Source organism: Anopheles arabiensis, chromosome 3, assembly GCF_016920715.1.
Source record: "Anopheles arabiensis isolate DONGOLA chromosome 3, AaraD3, whole genome shotgun sequence".
Classification (NCBI taxonomy): Eukaryota; Metazoa; Arthropoda; class Insecta; order Diptera; family Culicidae; genus Anopheles; species Anopheles arabiensis.
Window position 1 is genome coordinate 30,746,679 of NC_053518.1, and position 24,150 is coordinate 30,770,828.

General features: G+C 44.2%; 1 protein-coding gene across 1 annotated transcript in view; it reads left to right on the forward strand.

Moving 5' to 3' along the window:
• Positions 1 to 24,150, forward strand: part of LOC120904711 — a 108,695-nt gene that overhangs the window by 21,902 nt on the left and 62,643 nt on the right. Inside the window, exon 2 of the mRNA XM_040314944.1 lies at positions 20,706 to 21,028. Within this exon, the coding sequence (XP_040170878.1) occupies positions 20,960 to 21,028 (69 nt within the window). The 5' untranslated portion in view covers positions 20,706 to 20,959. The remainder of the gene's footprint in view (positions 1 to 20,705; positions 21,029 to 24,150) is intronic.

Sequence of the window (24,150 nt, forward strand, 5' to 3'; positions counted from 1 at the left end):
TAAAACATCATCGATACAGACGGCTTTGCTGTGTGGGTGGGTGTCGTCTGTCCGACCACCGAAATACTGTGGAGGTGCTTATGCCCCACACGTGCTGTTGTTTTAGAGATTAGCATGTTTAGATACTGCGAACGACGGAAGAAGCTGTGTGCATCGAGATTGAGGCCACAGCCACACACATGCCCGGTCGTGTCGTTGGTGCATTGCGACGGATCTCTTATCTTTAATGCCTTGCTCTCTCTCTCTCTGTCTCGCTGTGTGGTGATTCTGCAGTCCCAGGTCTACTCTACAGGGAAATACAGTGCTACCGCCTTCCGTTTACCCCCGCTTGGAGAATGATTTTGAATCATCGAAGCTATTTTTGGCGGCCAATTTCCGCCGGCGTTTTTTTTTATTATGTGCACTGTGACTGGTGACGGATTTTTGAGTGCAACACAACTCTTTACTGTCTTGCGATCGGTTGGCTCGGCGGTGAAGGACTTCTTGTGCCCTTCTTCTTGTCTTATAATAAACCCCTCGGTGGGAAGGTTTTCTCTTTCAGGTCACGAATGATATAATTTTACGCAACGTTATCACTCGATTCGTGCTCGCTGCAACTACACAAACGGTCGCCCGTGTCAACCTTCGAGACACGGCGGCTCTTTTTGCGATGTGCCATAACTCGAACGGTTTCCGCTCCCTCGGGGTGACCCGATGCGAAGTTGAATAAATATTCAAAGTGACAGAGCGTTCCTTTTTTGTGTGATTTTTGGTTTGTTTTTGCTACTTTCTTAGCAACAACGCTTTGGGAACAGTATTCGCCTCGAATGCGCGCACTCGTCTAGACACTGTGGCGGACGACGGCAGCATGGCAGTTGGTTTTGTTGCAAAAAGGGAAATCCACCAAAAATGGCTTCTTTGCCAAACGATACAGCAGCGGCGGCGGCGGTGTGGGGTGTGTCTTCTATTGCTGCAATAAGACAAACGCTCTGTGCCGGAAGCCATTATGCTGCTTCAACCACATTGGCTTTCTACTACGATTTGCGTGTTCTGATTCGTGGAGCAAAAAAAAACGAAATCACAATTCTTGAATGAGGTTAGAACCATTGGAAGAAGCACGCTGACCTAACTGAAGCACAAAAAAGCGTTTGAGTTCAGTTTTTGCGGGACGATGATGTTCTGCTGTTGTTGGATATAAAACTGGAGCAATGTTTGGGGTAATTTATAACCGAATGCTATTCAAGAAATTCCCAACGCTCCATTTTATGTGTGATGTGATATTGCGATTTATTTCTACTACTGTAACTGGTTTAATAGACACCATTCTAACAAATATTGTTGTAAAGCACAAAATTGGTATCAAAGTTATTAAAACTGAAAATGTTTTTTCAATAATTAAAAATGAAAAGAACGTTATTGACTTCGAAAGGAAATTAGAGCCGCTGTAAACCAAATAGCGCCTTCTAGAGCTAGACCAATATTCCCTAACCGTGTAAATACATTCGAGTGGTTTTCTTTGCAAATGTTTTATTTTTCTCCCATCTCTGTCTGTTCCCTTTTCTCGTACAGCGATGAAAATCCAATTTCGGACTGTATGTTTTACTTCAATTTGATCGTCGATCGTTGTCCTCTACACCTCTTCGTGATGCGAAAAATGTGCTCACGGTCCGATGGGTATCGGAAGTTGGCGTGTCTTAGATCTTTCCTTTTTCGGTAAACCAAACACGGGGGAGATAAACATTCTCAGCCGGCAACTCTGCGGAGGGCGTGCAATCGGTTCTCGGCGAGCAGAAATGCAGCAGCATATGCTCTGGAGCGCTACAGGAAAACGCTGGAAGACACGTCGCTGGCGCGGTGAATTGCTTTGTAAGTTTCTACAATTATATTCACTTTATTATGTTAATCGTGCGCAGGAGAACAGTATTGTCGCGGTATACCGGAGTATTAAGAAAGAGAGCTTACCCGATCGGATGCTCCTTTTTATACCTTCTCTCTCGCCTTACGCTCGCGCGCCTATTCCTTCTCTCGCACCTGTCCTTTCTCACGCACCTACGCACTTTCGCGAGGCTACGCATTTCTCGCGCTCATTATGCGTGTCCTGCCCGACTCTCCCGTTATCTCCTAAGCTCTCTAACTATCTACTTGAGACCCTAATTAACCCTTAATATCGCAGACCTCAAGTGATGAGAAAAAGCTGTCCTTCCCAATTCACTTAATTTGAACAGGCGAACACCACAGAACCCCCCACCAGTGACGGAGTCGCGATAGAAAAAGAATTGTGAGAGTGTTTGTCTCTTAACTTGAGATTTCATTTAGTTTTTCGCAAAGCGAACATTCTTTTGGCTATTTGTGGTTTTGCCTGTTTTGGAGACACCCTCCATTTCGAAAGCAGGTTTGAGGCGGTCAATCGAAATAGATTCATTTTTTTCTTTGATTTTAACCGTGAAAAATTTTCTGCACCGTCGAACTACCTCAAAAGGTCCTTCATACGGTGCTTGTAAACCCGTTCTCACTTTATCTACCCGTACGAAAACATGTTTACAGGTTTGAAGGTGTTTTGGTAAGTAAACCGGTGTTGTATCATTTAGTTTTGGTGGGAATGGGTCAATGTGCCTTAGCGCTTTTTTAAAATCCTGAACAAATTCGGGTACGTCCTCGACGGATTTTGCAGCAGAGGGTAAAAATACTTCGGAAGGAAGTCGCAAACTTTCTCCATATACCATTTCTGCTGGAGCGCCTTTTAATGCGTCTCTGTATGCTACTCGAATGCCCAGCAGAATCAGTGGCAATCGAGAAATCCAATGCGTATTGTCTTCGCAGGCTTTTAACGCTCCTTTTAAGTGTCGATGGAATCTTTCAACCATTCCATTGGATTGAGGGTGATACGCAGTCGTTTTAATGTGATGTGTTCCTAACAACTTTGTTAGTTCTTCAAACAGTTTTGACTGGAACTGTCTGCCTCTATCGGTTGTGATTGTAGATGGACAACCAAACCTTGGAATGTAATTCCTTACAAATGTTTCAGCTAGCGTTTTAGCCGACATATCAGGCATCGGATAGCATTCCGGCCAACGTGTAAAACGGTCAACAATGGTCAGTAAGTAGCTCATTCCTTCGGATGGTGGCAATGGACCAACGATGTCCATGTGCACATGTTCAAATCTCCCTTTTGGAACGGATAATGCTTCCAAAGGCGAGCGAGTGTGACGACCAATTTTAGATTTTTGGCATCCAACACACGAACGAGTCCAGTTTCCCACGTCCTTGTTCATTGACGGCCAGAAAAATCTTTCGGATAACAGCTTGCGTGATGCGCGAATACCCGGATGGGATAGGTTGTGTAGGTTGGCGAAAGTTTTTTTCTTAGAGATTGAGGAACATACAACCTATTCTGTCCAGTCGACGACTCGAATACTAGTTTGTTTTTATCCAATATTAATTGATTTAATTTGAATTTGGAGTTTGCCTGACTATTTGAGTCTTCAAATAGTTGTTTTAGCTGTTCGTCTTTTTGTTGTTCCTTTGCAATTGCTTCATATGTAAAGTTTGTGATTTCGTTGGTTTCTCCTATTCGAGATAACGCATCTGCCACAACGTTGCTCTCGCCAGTAATGTACTTTATATCCGTTGTGAATTGTGAAATAAAGTCTAGTTGTCGGCATTGTCTTGGGGATTTTTCTGTTTTTGAATTTAGGGCATGGATCAATGGTTTATGATCTGTATAAACCGTGAACGATCTACCTTCTAGAAAATGTCGGAAATGTTTTATCCCAAGAGTAATAGCGAGCAATTCTCTATCGAATGTGGAATACCTCTGTTCCGTGGGCGTCATCGTTTTAGAAAAAAACGCAAGAGGTTCCAAAATGCCTTCGCTAGTTTGTTGTAATACTGCCCCTACAGCAACACTAGAAGCATCTGTTGTTAGTGTATAAGTAGCATTACTTTTCGGATGCACGAGCATGGTAGCGTTTGAAAGTTCATCCTTTATTTGATTTAGTGCTTGTTCACAAGCGTCAGACCATTCGAATTTGATTTTCCTATTTTTGTTGTGCTCTTTTACTAACTGGTGAAGCACTCTTAGCTTATCTGAAATGTTAGGAATGAAGCGGTGATAATAATTCACCATTCCCAAAACTCTTTGAAGCTGTTTCACCGAACATGGTGAAGGAAAATCTCGAATGGCCATTATTTTTTCTGGCGATGGTGTTATCCCTTTCGCCGAAATGGTGTGGCTGAGGAATTCTATTTGATTCACACCAAGAATGCATTTTGATGGCTTAAGTTTTATATCGTGATCCGTTAAACGTTTTAGAACAATGTGCAAGTGTTCTAAATGGGATTCACGCGTCGAACTAGCTATCAGAATGTCATCTATGTATACAAACACAAAATCTAAATCATGAAAAATATTATTCATGAGTCGTTGAAAACACTGGCTTGCATTTCTGAGGCCAAACGGCATCCTTAGAAATTCAAATAACCCGAACGGCGTGGTTATCGCCGTTTTGTGGATGTCTTCCTCGGCAACAGGTATGATGTGGTACGCTCGAATGATATCCAACTTAGAAAAAATTTGCAACCATCCAAGTTCATCGTAAAATCCTGCACATGCGGGATCGGATAACGATCAGGTATTGTGATGGCATTTAAACGCCTATAATCGCCGCAAGGTCTCCAATCTGAATCAGGTTTGGGTACCATGTGTAGCGGTGACGAAGCTGACGACGAGGACACTCTGCAGATTCCCAGATCCAACATGTGTTGAAATTCTGCTTGAGCAATCTTGTGCTTTTTCGGATCCAGACGTCGTGGTTTAGAAAATGGTAAGCTTCCTTTGGTTTCGATGTTATGTACTATCGAATGCCTAACTGGCTTTTTATAATCTGGTGGATCCACTAAAGTTGGATATTTTTTAAAAATTTCACCAAATATGCTCGATTCAATCATCCAGTTTTTGGGGGTAGGTGTATCCACTAAAGCGATGGTTGCGATCGTTTCTTGTCCTGTAAGATGATCGATCAACCTCTTTCTTTTTAAGTCGACCCACAAATCGTGCTTCGCTAAAAAATCAGCCCCAATGATTGGTCGATTCACTTCAGCAAGTGTGAAACAGTGCGAAAACACTCTCCTAAGTCCAAGACTTAACTGTAGCAACTTGGTTCCGTAAGTAGCAATAGGGCTACCATTAGTTGCTACTAGTTGGTGTTCAGCTTGTTTGAGGACTTTTCCAAAAAGATTGTACGGTATGACGGACACGTCGGCTCCTGTATCTACAAGGAAGGTAAATGTTGTTTTTTCATCGTCAATGAAAAGACGAGAGAGCCCAATATTGCTCTCGGGTTGCCCGCCGCTGCCGTTGAGCAAATTAGTTTTTTGCTGCGAAAAATTGCAGGGTTTTTGGCACCGTCGTGCTTGTTCGCCAAACCGAAAATGAAAATAACACATGGGGTGCTTTCGAACCTGTGATGGTGTTCTTGCACGTTTTTGGCTCTGAGATCTTTCTCGCTGTCTTCCTCTATTATTTCCTGTTTGGAAGGAAATTCTCCTTAGCATACTACGCAGTTCAGAAATTTCCTGTCGCAATATTGCAGTTTCATTCGAGGGATTTCTTCCCGAGCTTTCACTAGAAGAAACGCCTGCGATTGATGATACCGCTCCGGCTTGGGTTGCTTCCCACACCCTGTCTGCGATTTTAATTAGCTCATTAATTTCTCGGTTTCCGATGGCAATGAGCGCTACTTCCATTGTTTTTGGCAATCTTGATAACCAAAGCTTACGAATAAGCTCGGAAGTGAGGTTTGCAGAATCACCTGCCAGCTGAACCATGTGTCTGTAAAAATCAGACGGACTACGATCACCCATTTGTACGTGATACAACAACTGAGTGATTCGTTGTTCTTCACTCGCGTTAAGCCTTTCTAGAAGTTGACTTTTTAAATGTGAGTACGGGTTGTTTGGTAATGGCATAGTTATTATGTCCATTATTTTCGGCAAGACGTTTTTCGGGAGCACGCTTAGAACGTGAGAATATTTCGAGCGTTCCCTTTTAACGTTTGAAATATCGAACTCAGCTTCTGCTGCCACAAACCATGCGCTTGGAGCGTCTTCCCAAAAACAAGGCAATTTTGTGGAAATTTTTCTATGGCCAAATGAGAGTTTTTCTTGTTCCATCGTTCCCGCCACTGATGACGGCCCCGCGGCTCGCACCGGAATTGCACTGGGACCAGCATTTTTATCATCACTTTCGTTCTTTGACATTTTGGGTTCACAGAATATTCCCTATCTAATAAAAAAAATGTACCTAATTCTCTCTAAAATGCTTACACTATTGAGTTGATTTTTTTTTTTTTTTTTTTGGTTTAATGAAAATTGCGTATTATGATGAAAAAAAAAATTTTTGTTTGAAATGTTTACGACGTATCACGAAACGATTGTGAAATATGTATAAATATGCATATATATATAAATAGGTCGGCAAATTCAAATATAATGCATGTCAATATTTAACGCAATAGTATATACGATAATAATATAATGATGGAACGCGGGAAAATACGTTATAATAAGAGAAAAGATAAAATAAAATAAAGGAACGAGCTCACCGATATCGTGGCGTATAGCGTCAGCAGCCGGTAGGTCACCACGAGGTTCTCAGCTCGTTGTTCTCGATAGCGGCTGCGGCGTTGTGGTTCATGCAGCAAAGACGATGCTGCGCCGATGAAAATCTCGACACGTTATTGCGATGGCTGCGCCGACGAAAAACTGCACACGTCATCTACGATGTTGCACCGTAAAAAGCTGCACCCGTCATCCACGATGTTCCGCACGTTCGTTCACGTTGAAATCTGCGTCCGTTCATTCACTATGATGTTCCGTCGAATGATTGGCACGTCATCTTATGCTGCTTCCCGTTGTTTTACACAGCTCGATTTCTGCTGCGCGATGGGTTAACGTGGTTTCCACCATACAGGATCGAGATGGCTGCTGCATGTGGTTTCCACCATACAGGATCGCGATGGCTGCTTCACGAGGTTTGCCACGTAGAAAATCGCGATGGCTGCGTCACGTGGTTTGCCAAATAGAGGATCGCGATGGCTGCTTCACGTGGTTTGCCAAATAGAAGATCGCGATGGCTGCGTCACGTGGTTTGCCAAATAGAAGATCGGGTTGGCTGCATCACGCGGTTTGCCAAATAGAAGATCGCGTTGCTTCCTATGCCTTGTTCTTCACACGGGAAAATCGCTGCTCTGGCGTGGTCCCGTGTTACACTCGTCAGTTTTCGGAGGGCTGGCTTCTTCCCATCCGAAAACGAGAAAAAAAAAACCCGTGAGTGGTTTCCTTTGCGACACTCACAATGTGGGCTACCGCATGGTCCGAAACGCGGATTTCACGATGGCATTCACCCCGTACGTTGGATTGACAGGTTTTGTAGTAGCGGTAAAACACTGTCCACGCGGTAACGCGTTGCACTCTCCTTAATGTTCCGACACGCAGTGTATGTGTCCGTGTGCGTTATACTCCAGTCCGGCGCTGCAGCACGATGATAACAGGGACGTGAACAGCTGAAGAGGTGGGACCGTGATGTGCGTTAGCGACGACGGTTGTTGTTTCCTCTATCCATTGGCCATGCACTTAGCACTTGTTGCACTAATCACGACACTTTTCACGACACACTTCAGATCACGTCGGGGTCACCAATTTGTAAGTTTCTACAATTATATTCACTTTATTATGTTAATCGTGCACAGGAGAACAGTATTGTCGCGGTATACCGGAGTATTAAGAAAGAGAGCTTACCCGATCGGATGCTCCTTTTTATACCTTCTCTCTCTCGCCTTACGCTCGCGCGCCTATTCCTTCTCTCGCACCTGTCCTTTCTCACGCACCTACGCACTTTCGCGAGGCTACGCATTTCTCGCGCTCATTATGCGTGTCCTGCCCGACTCTCCCGTTATCTCCTAAGCTCTCTAACTATCTACTTGAGACCCTAATTAACCCTTAATATCGCAGACCTCAAGTGATGAGAAAAAGCTGTCCTTCCCAATTCACTTAATTTGAACAGGCGAACACCACAGCTTTTTCTCGACCGCTCATAACCGCGGTCTCTCCATTTGATGGGAAGCTCGTACGAATCGAACTCGTTTCGGAATGATGATGGTGGTGGTACTCCTTCATAAGCGGGTTGATAGTTTTGCTTCGTCCGCGTCACCACTGCTAGGGCGGTGACCCACTCCCCTTCCAACGCCTTCGAAACATATCGTTTGCCCGGTGATCAAAGACGATGATGATGGAGTTTATGAACCGCATCATTATTATGATTGTTTTATATCAATTCGATGCAGTCGGCGCTTCATCTTGAGGGAGGGCTATGGAGTCACATTTTGGGGCGTTCTTGCCTGCCTATCCAAAAGGGCAACGAACGTTGGCAATGTTGGCACTTTTTAGGTCGTGAAAAAATAATTGGATACAGGGAAACATATTTCGATCGAAAAACTATCGCACAAATTTACGAATATTGACTCACGTAGTTTCTTTTTGGAGGAACGAAAGGAATGAAAATAGAAACAAAATTTTTCTCTCTCCCGTTGGGACGGGGAAAAAAAACCGCAAAGAAGCCATTGAACTCGCGACTGTCTTTGCCGGACAGAAACATTAGAAGAGCAGCACTTCAACTTCCTACCAACGAATTGAACTTCACGTGCCGTAACCACACCGTGTTTGTGTCAGCATGTGTGTGTGTGTGTGTTACGTCTGTTAAATGGGTTGTAATTTAATTTAGCTTCAAATGGTCGGTTTCCCGTTTTTCCATTCCGATACATTCGCAAGCAGCAGCAGCAGCAACAACAGGCTCGGGCGTTTCTAATGTGTTGCTAGTTTTTCATTCCCTCTCTTACGAACACGAGTACAAATCGGTGTACGACTACGTGTAGAATTGCTTTACAGTTTGGGGGTTTTTTTCGTTCTTTTGGCTAGAATTTTCGTTTGCAACACTTCTCGTGCTCAGCCAAACTCGCTCGGTAGAAGATACTGCGTACACCAATGATTTTAATGTCAACGTACCCCAGTCGCCGGGTCGTTGATGTGTATGTGTTTTTCGGTGGCACAGGAATGCGCTGCTTTAATTCCAAATTCCATCCATCACTGGGTAGCTTAAGACACGTCGCAGCTCGCGAGTTAATGTTTTGTGGGATATCATGAGGCGGATCTAGATGGTGTGATCAACGTTGTTTAGGAGTGAATGGGAGGGTTTTTGGTAGTGCACGATCACGCGTAAAATCCGTCATGCGTAAAATTAAAATGCAGAAGCTACTTTGGTGGTTGCTGAAGAGTTTGGGAGAAATCTATCAAATTTGTTTATTATAAGAAACGAATTTTAGAGTTTCAAGAGCAATTGCATTTTTTATGCTTAGTTTCACGTTTGCCTTAATTTGCTGAGGCATTGCACGTAATGGTTTCAAAATATGGTATCGCCAACGTTCACAAATCATTTGCATATTGATACTATGAGTACACACCTCCATAACACACACTGCTCAAATAAGGGGAACCGTGCCCTAAACGATTTCCTTTGGCAAGCAATATTTTATCAAAAAACAGGAGTGGCTTCCGATAGTGCTGCATCAACCAACGGCACCGAGGACCAATTTTCCATTAGTAAACCAACCAACTAAAAAAACAGCGTTATATCCTTCCTGTACATGCCATCACTCCCTGTCTAGAAGTCGTTCCGATATGATCCGTCCAGTCAAACGCCAAGTCGGCGGTTAGAATCCTCAAGGAAGTTATATTAATCACACCCCCTGGTTCAACACTGCTAATACCCGTGGACGTGTGGGGAGTTTCTACACCAGTGCACGCGACTACCGGTTCGGGCAATTTGTTAATTAAAAAAACGAGAAAAACCCGCACAACTAAAGCAGTTTACTGACCAGGTAATGCCGGAACTAAATCAGACCCGTGTCGCATCAGGATGGTGTGGTGATAGTTCGAAATGTTCTACACGAGCACCAGTATAATGGGGCTTCTTCGGTAATGGGGTCGGGTACCTTCATGTCCCGCGAGAAAGAAACAGCACACGTCGGCAATGTCTGAGGCTATTAGTACCCTTAAGCTGATAGCGTTTTGAGAGTTCTATGTTCGTCGTTTCCTTAATTACGTTTGAAACATAAGGTGGTATATAGGGGATAGTGTGAGGGTAGTTATTGTTTTCTGTGTTCTCCTCTATATGAGTATTAGCTGACAGTTGATGGGTCTTATGTTGGGGCTGTAAATGATGTTTACAATTTTATTGTGAGTAATTGAATTTGGCGGTGTAACGACCTAGAAGAGACATTCAAACGTGTTTACTCTGTGTTGAATCACTCATTCGTACTTCATTAGAAAAGTTCCATTCGATACTTGAGGTCTAGATTTGATCACACGTCATAGTGTGTGCAAAAGTGGGCACTTGGTATGACGCCATGGAGAAACGTATTACAAGTGCGTGAAAATTCCAACTTAAATGTGTAACACGATGGTAACAATTCTTTATTAAAATAGCCTTTCATAACAGAAGAAAGGGAATGTCTGCTAGTCAAAGCGTCAAAGCGTTTACTTTATTATTATTATTTTTTATGCATTTATTCCTCAATCGAGAGATCATCAGTCAGAAGTTAATCTTAAAAAACCACAGTAATTAATAAAGAATAGCAACCGCATAGTTTTGCAGCTTTGATGAAGATATAGTACTGGCAGCTTTCTCATTCCATATCTTACCTTTTATGGTTCATTATCTTTCCGCACCTAATTGATGATTAGTTTCGGTTTGAGACTCGTCGGTCAAGAAGGATGTGTGGTATCATCTCCAGGAGAAAATCATAAACCCATCATACCATGTGTGGAAAACGTGTCCAGCAGTTTTTATTTATGACTTGTCAGAGATCTTCCCCCTTCAATTCACCTCATTCGTGTGGCGAATTTCTATCGTTTCAAGCGTTTCAAGCCAGCCTCACACTGACGACACGGACACACGACCGGACAGGCGAATAATTAATTCCGAAAGATATGGCAACGAAACACTCTCGGTGGCTTGGATCCACTTCGTAAATAAAGGTTCCTTGCCTGGTGTTTGGTATCATATTTGCGACCGGCTAGAAAAACGCAACATCTACCACGCTACCGTTCGATAGCCGGTTTTGGCGTTCCCCGAACAACAACGGTAGAGTCATTTGAAATTTAGATTAGAAATCCGATGCAACTCGTCGGACGGTCGTATTGGTTTGATTGAACCACAGTGTGCCACACCAATCCGCGCCAGTGCGCGCTGTTCAACAAGTTCCGTTTCGTAAATTCGCATAAATTTGTTGTCGTTGCTTTTTCTATGCTGCCTAGAACGAGTGGCGGAGGCACGCAGGGGGAATCATGTGACCTAGTAACGGAAGCGTAATTTGGACTGTATGGCCTTTCGACATATTATATGAGGGTTGTGACGGGGGGGAGTATCGAAGTCATGCGGTTGCTAAATGACATTACGCCTTTTGATCGCGTGAGCATGTATCGTACGGGCATTCCATTCTCGCGGTGGCTACCAGCGGAAAGGTTTTCTGTTCATCATTATGATGGTTCACTGTTGATCTGCGGAATTATCTCTGCACGATTTGCCTGTTGTGAAGTGTTTCAAGGCAAAATGAGGGGAGTCTCGAAAAAAAATCATCCTCCAAGCACAGTAAGCACATGGATGGAAGGGACGCGTTCGTCGCTTGCGTACGCTTATCTTGTTGATGTTTCTCGTTTCGCTTAACGATATGCTCAACCGACAAAACCGCCAGCGTACGCGTTCTGCCCAAGTATGGACAAATGTCCGTGCTCCACAAGAAAAATAACCACTTGTGAGCAGCACTGCGAGAGCCCTTGAGTGAGCAGCAATTCGTAAACTACGCCGGGTTCGGAATTGAAGGATGTCGTAATCATAACCTCCCCCTCCGGTTCCGAAGCGCGCCACACATCGTCGTGGGCCTATGCTAACAGTGAAACCATCGAGCGATTATTAAATAAATAAATAACATACCATGCTCCATTCAACCGTCCTTCTGGTGTGTGTTTCTGTGCGACCTTGATCTGCCTTGTTGTGGAGCAAACGTACAAACAAATTTTGTTCTCGTTCCTATTCCGACAACCTCGTACGAATGGCTCAAGCATTTTGAACCATTGAGGATAATCCACACGTCCAGGGATAGCAGGTGGCGCCAGTTGGTGCCTATGCACCTTCGCGTTAATGTCTGGCTGTCTAATCAGCACCAAGAAGGACATCCAGCAGTCTACAGTCGCTATTGTTCTTGCGTCTTTCAGCAATGCATATGTACGGTTTGTGAGCGCCTGATGCTGGAGACAGGGCGGAGAAGATTTATGCTATAATTTGTGCTACATGCACGCCTTCCCTTTTGCTTTCATATGTGCCTTGCTCCTTTCGGTTTCAACAAAACAATGTTGTACGCGGGCGCCGTCCAAATCGTTATGCGTCTGGTGACACACTTCTGTCGTATGAAGCGGCCCAGTATCGTCGTTTTGCGAGAGTCAGTTTGCTTGCCGTTGGTGTTGCACATGAAGGCAGAGGTAATAAATATTATCCGCCCATCGATTTTCCACTCGATCACCTCCTTGGGTCTTGGTTGGGATCCAGGCTCTAGAGAGCTAGAGAGCATGGTTAGACAAAAATCTGCACATCGACAACTTTTGGCTTGTATTATCTGCGGAGATGCAGCGGCGCACAGCTGTATCGAACTTTTATTTTGAGAACCAAAAACTGTTTCATTCTTGCATGCTTTGGGCGACAAATTTTCCTACTCCATTGCACCGAACGTTCGGACTCAATACAAAAGACTATAACCTCCTTTTTGTTCAGTATGCAAATAACGAGTGTTTCGATTTTTGTGTTTTACCATGCAAAAAAATATATTGCAAGTCATAAATATTAATTCCCGAATGACGTCCCGCAAGACTAGCACGCTCCTCCTCCCTTTTTGGTTTGCAGTTTTCGCTCGGGGTGGTCATGAATATTTTGGTGTGGCATAGGAAAAAATGTTGCCATAGCAACTCGGAACAATTTTATCACTTTGTGTCGGGGATCGTGTGATGTCGTAGTGATGGCGGAACCCCCGAGGGCATCACGTTTCCACCCAGTTCCACGCTTTGTGTGGCTGCTTCTAATGATCGGAGAGAAACACAATCCCGAAACACTAAACCTTTGGCCGATACAATGTTATATAATTTGCACACTGTGCGACGGTGAGCTTTACTCGTAGGAGATTCCTAGGTGGGGAGATGATAACTTCACGAAGACTTGGTTTTTTTGTTTAGTTGAGGAGGTCTAGCGGTGAATAGACGAAGCTAATCTGGTGAAACATTACACTACTGTGAGAATATAAATTTCCAGTCGGATTAAGCTGCGCAGATGAGGTTCCAACCGTTGAGAAGCATTTGGAAGTTGGCTAGAATGTGATATAATGCTAGGCATCATGTTGGCAAACTTGAAACGGAACCAGTTTTTTGACTCAACATGTTAATGATAAATACAAACTAAATGATTTGCTAATGTGTCAAACGATCAGTGATGTTTTGCTTTCCCTTGAACCTTACACACGGTTCATAGAGAAGAAGATAACTGAAATCCAAAAGCTTCCGGCATCGACGTACAAACGCCACTGTGTGTTTAGGTACCTCTTAGCGTACAGGAAACGCGTACGGATATCTATTACCATTTTGACCACAGCTGTACCGCTACTCGTACGCAAATTCGTCGTAACACAACCACAAGCGTTCGTGATCTTCCAGAAATAGAAACACACGGAGAGATCTTTCTCTTCACTATTGCGTGCGTGCGTGCAGTGCGTTAAATTGAAATGTATCCCAAAGCCTGGGTGGCTGGATCGATTGAATATCGTTTTGAAGCAAACGGTTCGTTAGCGGGTAGCTGAAGAGATCTGTCTTCTACTGGTGCTCTCGTCGTGCGGTTACTTCCTGCATTCTTCACACATCCCTTCGTAACGGCAGCAACTGCAGCCGCATCTTGTCTATAAGAGTTGGATGAAAGAAGGCATCAATTTCACGGTTCCGTAGGTTTTTCATACTTTCACTCTCTTGTCCATTTCCGCGCGTGTGTGTGTGTGTGTGTGTGTGTTTGTGTGTCTGTTCCGGAAGCTGAAACGTTTAAGTCTTCCCCCTTATTTGTTCTCAACTCTCAATACTGTTGGGTCTTTCCTGAACCATTTTCTTGGCGACTTTCAGGTAGTTGGCTGGATACCAAGTCTTAGACTTTGACCGATCGATTCGGGTTCGAGTCTCATTGTCGGAAGCTCACAAGGTGTCCACCTTTAATTACCACCAACTGTCGTGTTGTCAGTCCTTGTGGACAAAATAAATCTCGAACTTAATGATGGGCCGAACAGACTTAATGGTACCTTCGTCTGTGTGGAGTAACCGGCACCTTTTCTACGGAACACCCTGGACGTGTCTTGAGGTTCAGTTTTCCCTTTCGGGCTTTTGTATGCAAATGAATGGCCGTGTCGGGTAGAAAACAAACTTTCTCAAACTTCAAAACCCCATTTGCACAGTGGCACCTATCTAGATGGGTCCCATCCCCCTGGGGGGTAGTAGATTACCTCTGATGTCTACAGCTCGTTAAAGCCTGGTACCGATAGCAAGATCGGACCACTTTTGCACCCATCAAGGTCTGGTACGGTTTGTTAGGAACCTTTTCTGAAGTAGCACTTGCTGGGCCGAACTGAACTGTCAGCCGGAACTTCCAAACGCTCGTTGCAATAGACATTAACAAACAATCACCCGGCCGGAGTTGGTACGCTTTTAGAGACTCCCCGGCACGATGTCGGCCGTCCCAAATGGGCTGACAAATGATAATGAAGACGTAAGGATTTTGGGTTCGGGGTGCCTCTCTTTTGTCGCGATCTCGTGATCGCAAGTGAGTTTTAATGTAACATTGTTGTCCACACGGGTGTGCGATCGTTATGTGACCGAAACGGAGGAAAATTTCGGAGTTGTGCGTTGCCATTTTGCACCCTTTCGGTGTGATTACTTCCCTTGTCCAGGGGTGTTACTTAATGGGAGCCTATGCATCTTCGCAACGATTTTCAACCATGTTTCGGTTGTCCATCTCGATATTCCACGGTGGTGACGCGCAACCGCGCGGTATCAATCGGATGTATATTTCACGTCCATTTCACTCGCTTAATGTCTTATTTTGCTTGGCGCTTTTCGGACATCTGACCGGTCCATCGGGTCCGTGGGCATTTGGTCGGAAAGGAGGAAGATGCTTTTGTTTTGGTCCATCGATCCATGGCGTTGCTGTAACACGTCCGCGGGACAATCGCGACATGAATCTTCTTTTCTTTTTATTTTTTGAATGGAGGAAGCAAGTGAAAGCGGGTTCACTTCTTACAGATTTGTTTTATTTTTACTTCCAACTTTTAATAAGACAGCATCCAACACTCGTACGCTTTTGTGCTTCTCCAAACGGCTGGTTACGTTTGCTTCCAATTTTTGACCAGAGCTCTATTAGCTATTTTTCGCTGAGCGGGCAGCAGCACCGTAAAGCTTTTAAAGTATTTCAATTTCCTTCCATCCGTTTACTTCGTCTGCCGTCATATTTTCGCCAAATCTAATCCGACGCGTTAAACCCTAAACAATAATCACGCACCAAGTGGCGAGCTTTCGAGCACATGGCGGCGAAACCTTGGGAATGGAATGGAGGTATGAAACGTACCCCAGAAGATCGTTGGATTAAAACTTCCTTTGTGGCAGCATATTGCATTGATGGAGAAGAGAAAATCATAGCGTCTTCATCTCCCAAAAAAAACAGCATCGAAAAGGAAATGACGTTTTCCACTCCGGGTTGGAAGACCCGTGTTGCGCAACCCGACAGATGACCAAGATAACCAATTGGGGGGTGAATTTATCCAAACCCATATAAGAAAGAAACTTGCAAAACGTGCAATTATGCAAAAATTGAGGAGCGAGTAGGGGCTTTTTCTTTTTTTTTTTTTTTTTTTGCTCTCTCGGGAAGGATTTGATTTTTGGGCGGATGATTTTCCATCTGCAATGCGGTAAGCGCTTTTGCAGCATCGAAGTTGTAATGAGCGATGAGACGCTAAAAAGGGAGAAAACAGATCAGGAAATCGCTGTCGCGCGTTTGTGGTGGAGAAACTTTATGAAAAATGGGCCGACCTCTTTGCTGGACGAGGGTTCAAGAAGAGTTTGCCTTTTTTATGTCTGCATGTCGGCATATAATTCAAATGTGTAGTTTGTAAAGATATTTTTCTATAAAACATCGAAGATAATTACATTATACATTGGGTATTGTGCTTGTTTCTACAAAGCAGCAGTCAATCATTCAGCCATACCTACTTTTGGTCCTTATGTAGCTCTTGAACCAGGCTATTTGTGCTTAAATACGGAAGCCAGACGTGCAATGTTTGGCGCCAATGATGTTTTTTTTGTTACTATGTTTGAGTATAGCAAAGCCAGGCCAAGTAATTACGACTCTGGCGAGCAGCCGGGTTTGGTAAAGAATTCGTTCCCCTTCCGCACCATGATTGATAGAGCTAATGATGCTGACGTTAACACTTGTTTCATTTAGCGATCCTTCTTGCGAGCATGATGAATGATAGAGGAAGTGCGCAAGTTAGCTTTGGCATTTAAGTTGTAAGCTTTTGGGTGTTGTTTATTCAAGTTTATCTCAGATCTAGATCCTATTCTGAGATATAATTACAAATTTGCAAAAATGTGGAGAATTCCATCCATTACAACTAACGCCATCTTCAGACGGGAGATACCCTTCTGAGTCATCCAGCAGTGGACGACGAACGGTGTACGATGCGCTTCCCATTATTCCATCCAATCAACTGTTCCATTAAACTCAGAAGTTTCCCGTGATCGATGTCGTGCATTACCATTTATGTGCATCGTTTCTCGCCCATTTGTGCGAAAGATTAATCCGAGTTTATTTGTTGCCGGGTCGGCAGTCCCCAGCTGAAAGAAACGATTCAATTTCTGGGTTGGTGCACCCAACGGGTGTGTACACACATAAAGGACAATAAATATTATTGCGTCTTAATGCAATTACCCGTCGGTGGATGTTGATTGATTTGTTTGTCGGCCGGTTGGTAATGGTTGAAGAGCGAACTCCAGGCAAGAAGATATATTCTACCGGAGCGATTTGTTCTAGACACAAGCGATTAGTGTTAGAGTAGCTGGTTCCAGCAGACACGCTGGTTCAGTCTGTTGTGCATTGGTTGGAACATCTTTAAGCTCAAGAGTCCGATAGTGTAGTGTGTATGTACAGATCTAGATGACAACATTGTATGAGCTCGTTTGGACGTCTTTAAAGTGCTTTAAGAAACCATAAACCTGTAACAATTTAATGGCCTCAGTCATCCTTCCACAGCGAGACGCTCGCAAGACATAAAGCGACATCAATTAATATCCATTTAAGGCGCAACAGAGCTAATCGCCCCCTGACAGCTGCACTGTTTATTCTTGGTCAAATTGTTTGCCACAAGAGAATGGGGATAAAAACGGAAACGGCAATCGAATGTATTTATTTGAACGAGCAGCATTAACGCTCGCGTACTCGTTCCCGTTTTGTGGCCAAACAAACCGATCCCGTTTACCGTAAGCCTCCAACTGCAACTGGCGTTGTCAGGCTCTCGTCGAACCCCGTTCCTTTCCTTTATCGTATGTCCGCTGTCGCTGCATCAACATTTGCACAAACAACGCATGCAGCTGAACTGCACATTCAAACTGGTGTGTTTATGTGTGTTGGGATGTATTCGTGAACCCAAAAGCAATCGAACATGCGGAGCCCGGGAGGACGGGGACTGGCTTATCGTGCGCGCGCGCGCCTGTAAAGAAAACGGGTTTGGGTTGTACTGCGGCGGCACTCGCGTGGCCGCTCCGGGTGTGACCTTGGGGTATCTTTTCGCTCGCAGTTAACGGAATCGAACTGCAACCAGCTGGCAGATGGTGTGTGTGTGTGGTGTAAGGTGCATGTTCTTACGTGCAAGGTGGTTGGCCCACGGCGCATATACCCTGCCCTTTTCCAAGCGATGATAAAAATAATGACGCACCAACCCGGTTTTGATCGTTCGTCTCTTCCTGACTTGGTGGTTCTGTGAATACGGGAAATGGAACCTGCTGCTGTTGCTGTTATCGCGTCGTAACTGGGCTCTTCCGTAGTTCACCCACCAAGTCACTAACCTTTGATCGAGGAACGGCATTTGGTAGTGTCTCGATGGCGTATTTTATGGTGGTTGTTTGAAAGGGTTGTTGCCGTTGTGACGAAATAGAAAAAAATCGCTTTTTGGTTCGCATTTTTTATCTGATACTGTTAAGACGAAGAAGTTGATATAGGTTCAAGGAAGGATTAATGTGTTCTCTGTAATCTTCAGATACCGTTGCTATCAAGAATTTCTTTGAAGTGTGTGTAACCTGCTAAATTGGAGCAATAAAGCTGCTTGGGTAATAAGGAAGAGATTCCTTTAGATATGTTGCGTTTGCGTAAAGCATTGGATTTGAGTCACAGAAACATAAAAAAGGAGCTACCGCTTTACCAACAGCTCCACACACACACACAAAAAACGAAGAACCCTCTAACGGGTGTACTAATGCGCTTCACCCCTCCCAAACAAACCTTAAATCCTCAATGCCATAACTGGGCCCCATTTACGGAATGGTGTTTCATAAATTCTTGTCCAGCTGTCAACGACAAGCATGGGAAGATGTCTGTTTATTTGCGCAATTCCTTTCCGAAGCGCTATTGACCATGGAAGGTTTACGAAAATCATAAGAAAGGAGTAGGGGTTCTCTGTTTTTTATGTGTCTCCCTGCTCAAGACTGCTATCAAATGATGAAGGTTCACCATTTTCTAAGGACCACTCCACCATTTTTGCTGCCCCAAAAGAATCCCAACAGCAAACATCCGACGTCAATAGAAAGTCATCTCAAGGTCACGGAAGATGGTCCGAAGACGCCCATACCCCGGTGCAAAAGAAAGCACAGAAAGCTCAGACATGAGAAGAAAAAAAACAATCTTTATCCGATCTCGGTTTATTTCGATAACTTTCTTCGCTTTTTCTTCGTCTCTGCTTTCTTTTGGGTAGGTCAGTACATTCAATGTCGAAAGCTCTCTTGCACTGGGTGAATTCGAAGGTGCCTCAAGGCACCAAAATCCGGCCGGCTTGATTGCGTAGCAATCAGATTACATTCCTCTTCAGTGATTTAATCGGGCATCGTTTCGTTGGAGATTGAAATTTCAAGCATCGAATCATTCTGATTGACGCCGGAATGTGGAACATTTAACACCATCGTTTTTTTCTATGTGGGATTTGTTCAAATTGGAAATTTGGGTTGCAGCTTTGCTGTGACGGTAATTTATTTAACTCGTGTAGATAATCTTGTGTACACGTATCTCAAACTCGATGTGTACTCCATAAACTACATCAAAAAAGATTCATCTTGAGATAAGAGCTGTATCGAAGTGTAATCACTTCAGGGTAACCTCCCAAGTGTTAATACGTCAGTTCTCCACGTCCTACGTAATCTTCAAGTTCCAGTACCTCCAATGATTGTTTGTGTACGTCGCTTTTTTTCACCGTTTTCGGTAAGACCCACTGCGCGAGTTCGCCTTTTTTTATTGGCAGTTCATAATTCGCGATTGACCTTTTTCTTCCTTTACAACTCATTCGATCGTTCCGGCAAAGTAGGCAGCCGATTGCGAAATCATTCGTGTGGTTTGGTGCGAAATAAAAAAATCACTCTTTTTTTACTTTCGTTCAACGCCCATGAAGTGGTCATCCACCAAACAAACACAACCAGACGATCTGGAGGCAAAACGACGCTTGGAAGATAAATTGGCTGCCAAATGTTGATTCTTGCCTGTGGCCTGGCCCCCTTTGCGTTGATGCGTTGGGACGAGAAAATCTTTCGAGATTTGTTTAGGTTCGAAGGACCAAAACCGGTTTACCGAAGATTGAAACGACGCCGGAAACGATCTCGTGTTTGTTTTTAATGCCACCGCCAATAAGATTTAGGCGGCAGTACACACGCGGCTTTCTCAAGTCTTCGTCCATTCTAGTGGCATCGTCATCTCGTTATGCACCTTCCACTCTCCCCCGTACTTTCATGATCGTGGATGATCGTTTGTGTTATTTCCACTTTTGTCGTTTTGTTTTTGTTTCCGTTTTGCGTGCGTTCACGACGATCATCATCCTGCCATGCGCCTCCCTCCGATCGATGGGAAATTGATTATAAAAAGCATCCGCAAGCAATATTGCGTTTGGGGTTTTATTCGTGTTTTGCCTGTTGTGTGTGTGTGTGTGCCTGCCGCGCACGAAACTTGATCTAATTAAGACGTATCACATCCGGCCGATCGTTAAGTAATGTGTGTTTAACCTTTTATTCCGCTTCCTTTCCGTTTCAGATGTTCCAGAGTGCATTTTCCTTGCGATTGTTGATGGTGGTGTGGTGATGTGGCGGCGGCAGCAGTCTTTGCTGCTTAAGATAAATCCATAACCGTAACTGATGTTGAAGATAGTGGAGTGAAATGGTTCAAGTGAAAACCAACAATCAAGAAATGTGTTGTGTGTTTGTGTTTATCTAATGTAATTTATGAGAGCTTCAGTGAGTGGTTGATTAAAGTTTGATATTAATTTTTATATTTATTCGTTTTATTTCATTAGGTTTTTATTATTATTACGCATAAAGGTGTCACAGTTTGATCGGTGATCGTGTAACATCGTGAGTGTTAGTGAAAAGCAATAACAACAGCAAAAAAAAAAACCGGTGCCCGTTTGCGCAACATGTGCTGACAAAACATCGTGTCTTGTGTGTGAACCGTACTTAAAAGGCAGCCCGCTCGCATGCTCTCTTGCTGCTGCTGCTGCTCTCTTCGCTTCGCTTGCCCGTGTGCCGTCGGCAGAGAGTGTGACCGAAAATGAATGAAGTCGTCATCCGAGCGCCCTCTCTGAAGCGGGGAAAGAACTACGAAGGCTTGAACAACAGGGTAAGTGTCTCGGCTAAGCGTGTTATATTCGTAGCACAACTGTTCGTAGAACAGTTGTTTGTGTCTTGGCTAAGGCTGCGCATACAATGTGCGCAAACAATTGGATGTAATGATTTTCATTGCACTGCAATGTGATACAGTTTAACTATATTGTAAATTATTTTTAAAATAAGTTTGAAATGTTATTCAATGCTTACGACTGAGCCTTTTACATATTTTCAGTTATAAAATGCTATTGTGTTACAGTTTCTTCTTCTTCTTTTTCTTCTTTGGCTCTACAACCGATGTCGGTCAAGGCCTGCATGTACTACTTTTAGGGTTGGCTTTCAGTGACTAATGGTTTACCCCCAATAGCAGGATAGTCAGTCCTACGTATGGCTGCACGGTCCATTTGGGGCTTGAACCCATGACGGGCATGTTGTTACGTCGTACGAGTAGCCACGAGACCAGCTAAACTACAGTTTATTGGAGATTAAATGTTTTTGTTCAATTTTTCTTCTTGCAAAACATATTCTACCTCCAGAATAAAACCAAATGTGGTCTACTTTATAGCCTACCCAATAGATAATGTTCTCTATACCTCATTTGCAGTTATATCCATGTTCTGCTAACAGTTATCATAAATTTGCCCCATAAATCCTTTGCCAAATACATCCCTCCAAACTCCTCTCAACCACCTCGCTTCTCCCGATGTTATAAATTTCCTTGCGTGTATGTGTGCGCGGTTACGAAACCTTCCCAAACGACCTTGACGATGTACTTCTTCGTTATGTTTCGTTTGGAGCCAAAGGTGCGGGTATCATTTGGAGCGCAGTTTTGCCAGCAGCATTTGCCGGTGAATGAATAACCTGTTTCGAGAACCATCCAATTTGGCAAGGGAATTCGGACCCTGTTACAAAAGAAGAATGAAACTAACGCCCACCAGCATTCCGGGCTTTTTCGCGTTTCCCATGCCGGTGGGCGTCAATTTCTTCCCGATGACAAAGTGAGAAGAAACATTCATAGCAGCATAGGCTGCCCATGTGTGATGCGAAATCGTTTTCTGTTCGTATGTTTTACAAATGGTTCGATTGTGAGCATGATTTATATGCTTATTCCGCGGGACGGTGAGGATAAAAATCTAAAGCTATGCAAAATGGTCAAAATATGTTGAAATCTCGTCTACACAATCATATAAATAAAGATTTCCGCTTGAAATTTCACTTACAATTCACTTATAATTGCATAGTAAAATGAAACCTTGCAAATGGATCGCAATTGCGGATGCTTCAAAGGTTAATCTATAATTTATTTATCAAAATGCTCCTGCAGCAACATAATGTAATAGCAGTCCCCGTATGCGATACGTAGGCTTGAAGGGAGACCTCAAAAACCCCACCCTCAAGCCTCGCTACAGCAAGAAAGGGAAAGTATCCCATCATCCTTCGCGAACGGAACCGATCGATCCCCGTTATTACGTTTTCATTTTAGGATCTCCCTAATTGCAACCCCCCCGTTCAAGTGCTGTGTACTGGTGGTGCCGAATGCCAATATGCTTCCACGGGGTGTCTCTCTTTCGCTCGGTCTTTCCCTCAGTTCCGCCCATCCGTTACATCCGGTGAGTGCGGCGGGGTCGGGAGGTGCCCAGCAGCAATCATCAGCTGATCATGAGAGATGATAATGACGGTTGAAAAATAAAAAATAAGGTGCATGTAGCGCGAGTGCTCTCACAAAAATGTTTCGTTCGGTCTAGTGTGTTGGACCAGGACGTCGATCGTTTTGCAATTGTGGAGGGGCTTTTTAGAGCTGCAGACACGCAACCCTAAACGAGGGGGGGAAGAAAGAAGGCATAACCACAAGGGTATTCGAGTATGATTGAACGGTTTTGTGTAGGGCGCTCTTCGGGGACTCACAACCGATCGGCTCTTTCGGAGAGTAGCGATCGAGGGCTTTTCCCCACCATAGGGAAAAATGTAAACCCTTTCGTGATGAAAAAAAATGAACAGACCCCGGTAACAGGCGACCCCTTTTTTGTGTACCGCCGGAGGGCTTTTTACGTTTCGGTTGAGGAAACCGATAACGCCACCGTCCGATCAAACTGCGATCCATTTGGTACGGCGGCCCCTGCACGTAGAATTTGGGTTGCTATCAGACAACTAGAGATAGAGGGAGAAATAGGGAGAGAGAGAGTGAGAAGGATATAGAATTATTATTCTACTTTGCCATCTCGTGCTCGCGTGTGGGATGAATTTAATGATCCGTTTGATGGAAAAAGGTAGACCCGAAGTTGCACACAACCACCAACAGCGCTCTCTGTGCACTATCGAGGAGAGCATCCAACAAGCTCTCCTGCCGTATTGGAAAGATCACCTCTGGCTCTGGGAGACAGTGGTTGGTGTGTGCTGGTTTTCGTTGTTTTCAAGTTGAAGCAGATCACCATCACCCTATCTCGGTTGTGGGCCAAGCCAAGGAGAGAGTGCCCTACCTCAGCTCGTTTTTGCCCTGCCTTTTTACAGAAGATCACATCTCCCCGCAATACTATACTTAGAGCATGCGCTGTGTACTGCACCATGCAAGTGTAGATTCAGAGCGAGAGAAAGAGAGAGCGAGAAAGAAAGTAGATGGTAATGAAGGGAGAGGGAACGGAACAAAATACAAACGAAACAGATCTCTTTTCCGACTACTCTTCCGCCGCAGCTCTCTCCGTGGTTGTTACACTCTGTACACTGCCGGCGAGCGTTGTGTGTTTGGCGTTGTGATAGTGTGTGGGGCGGTATTGTTTTGAGCGTAGCTTCGAAAAACGCCGGACACACAAACCGTGTGGTAGTGGTGGGTGTCATTTGGCAAGTTCACGGCGTTAGTGACGGTATTCGGGACGCGTTTTTGGTGTGTGTCTCTCTAGCGCACACCACACGTGCACAGTTACAGTGAAAGCAAACGTTTTGTTTTTGGGAAATTTCCATAAATCATACAACGCGTTGTAAATTCTAAAGTGGTTATAATAAAAAAGGTTTGAAAAGTGCCTCGTTGTCGGATGCGCAATAGAATTTGCTACTTTCATCTGTGTGCGTTACGTGTGCTGCGTTGACACCAAACGTCAAAGTTGTTATTGAAACCCACTGCACGATCGCTGTGAGGAGTGT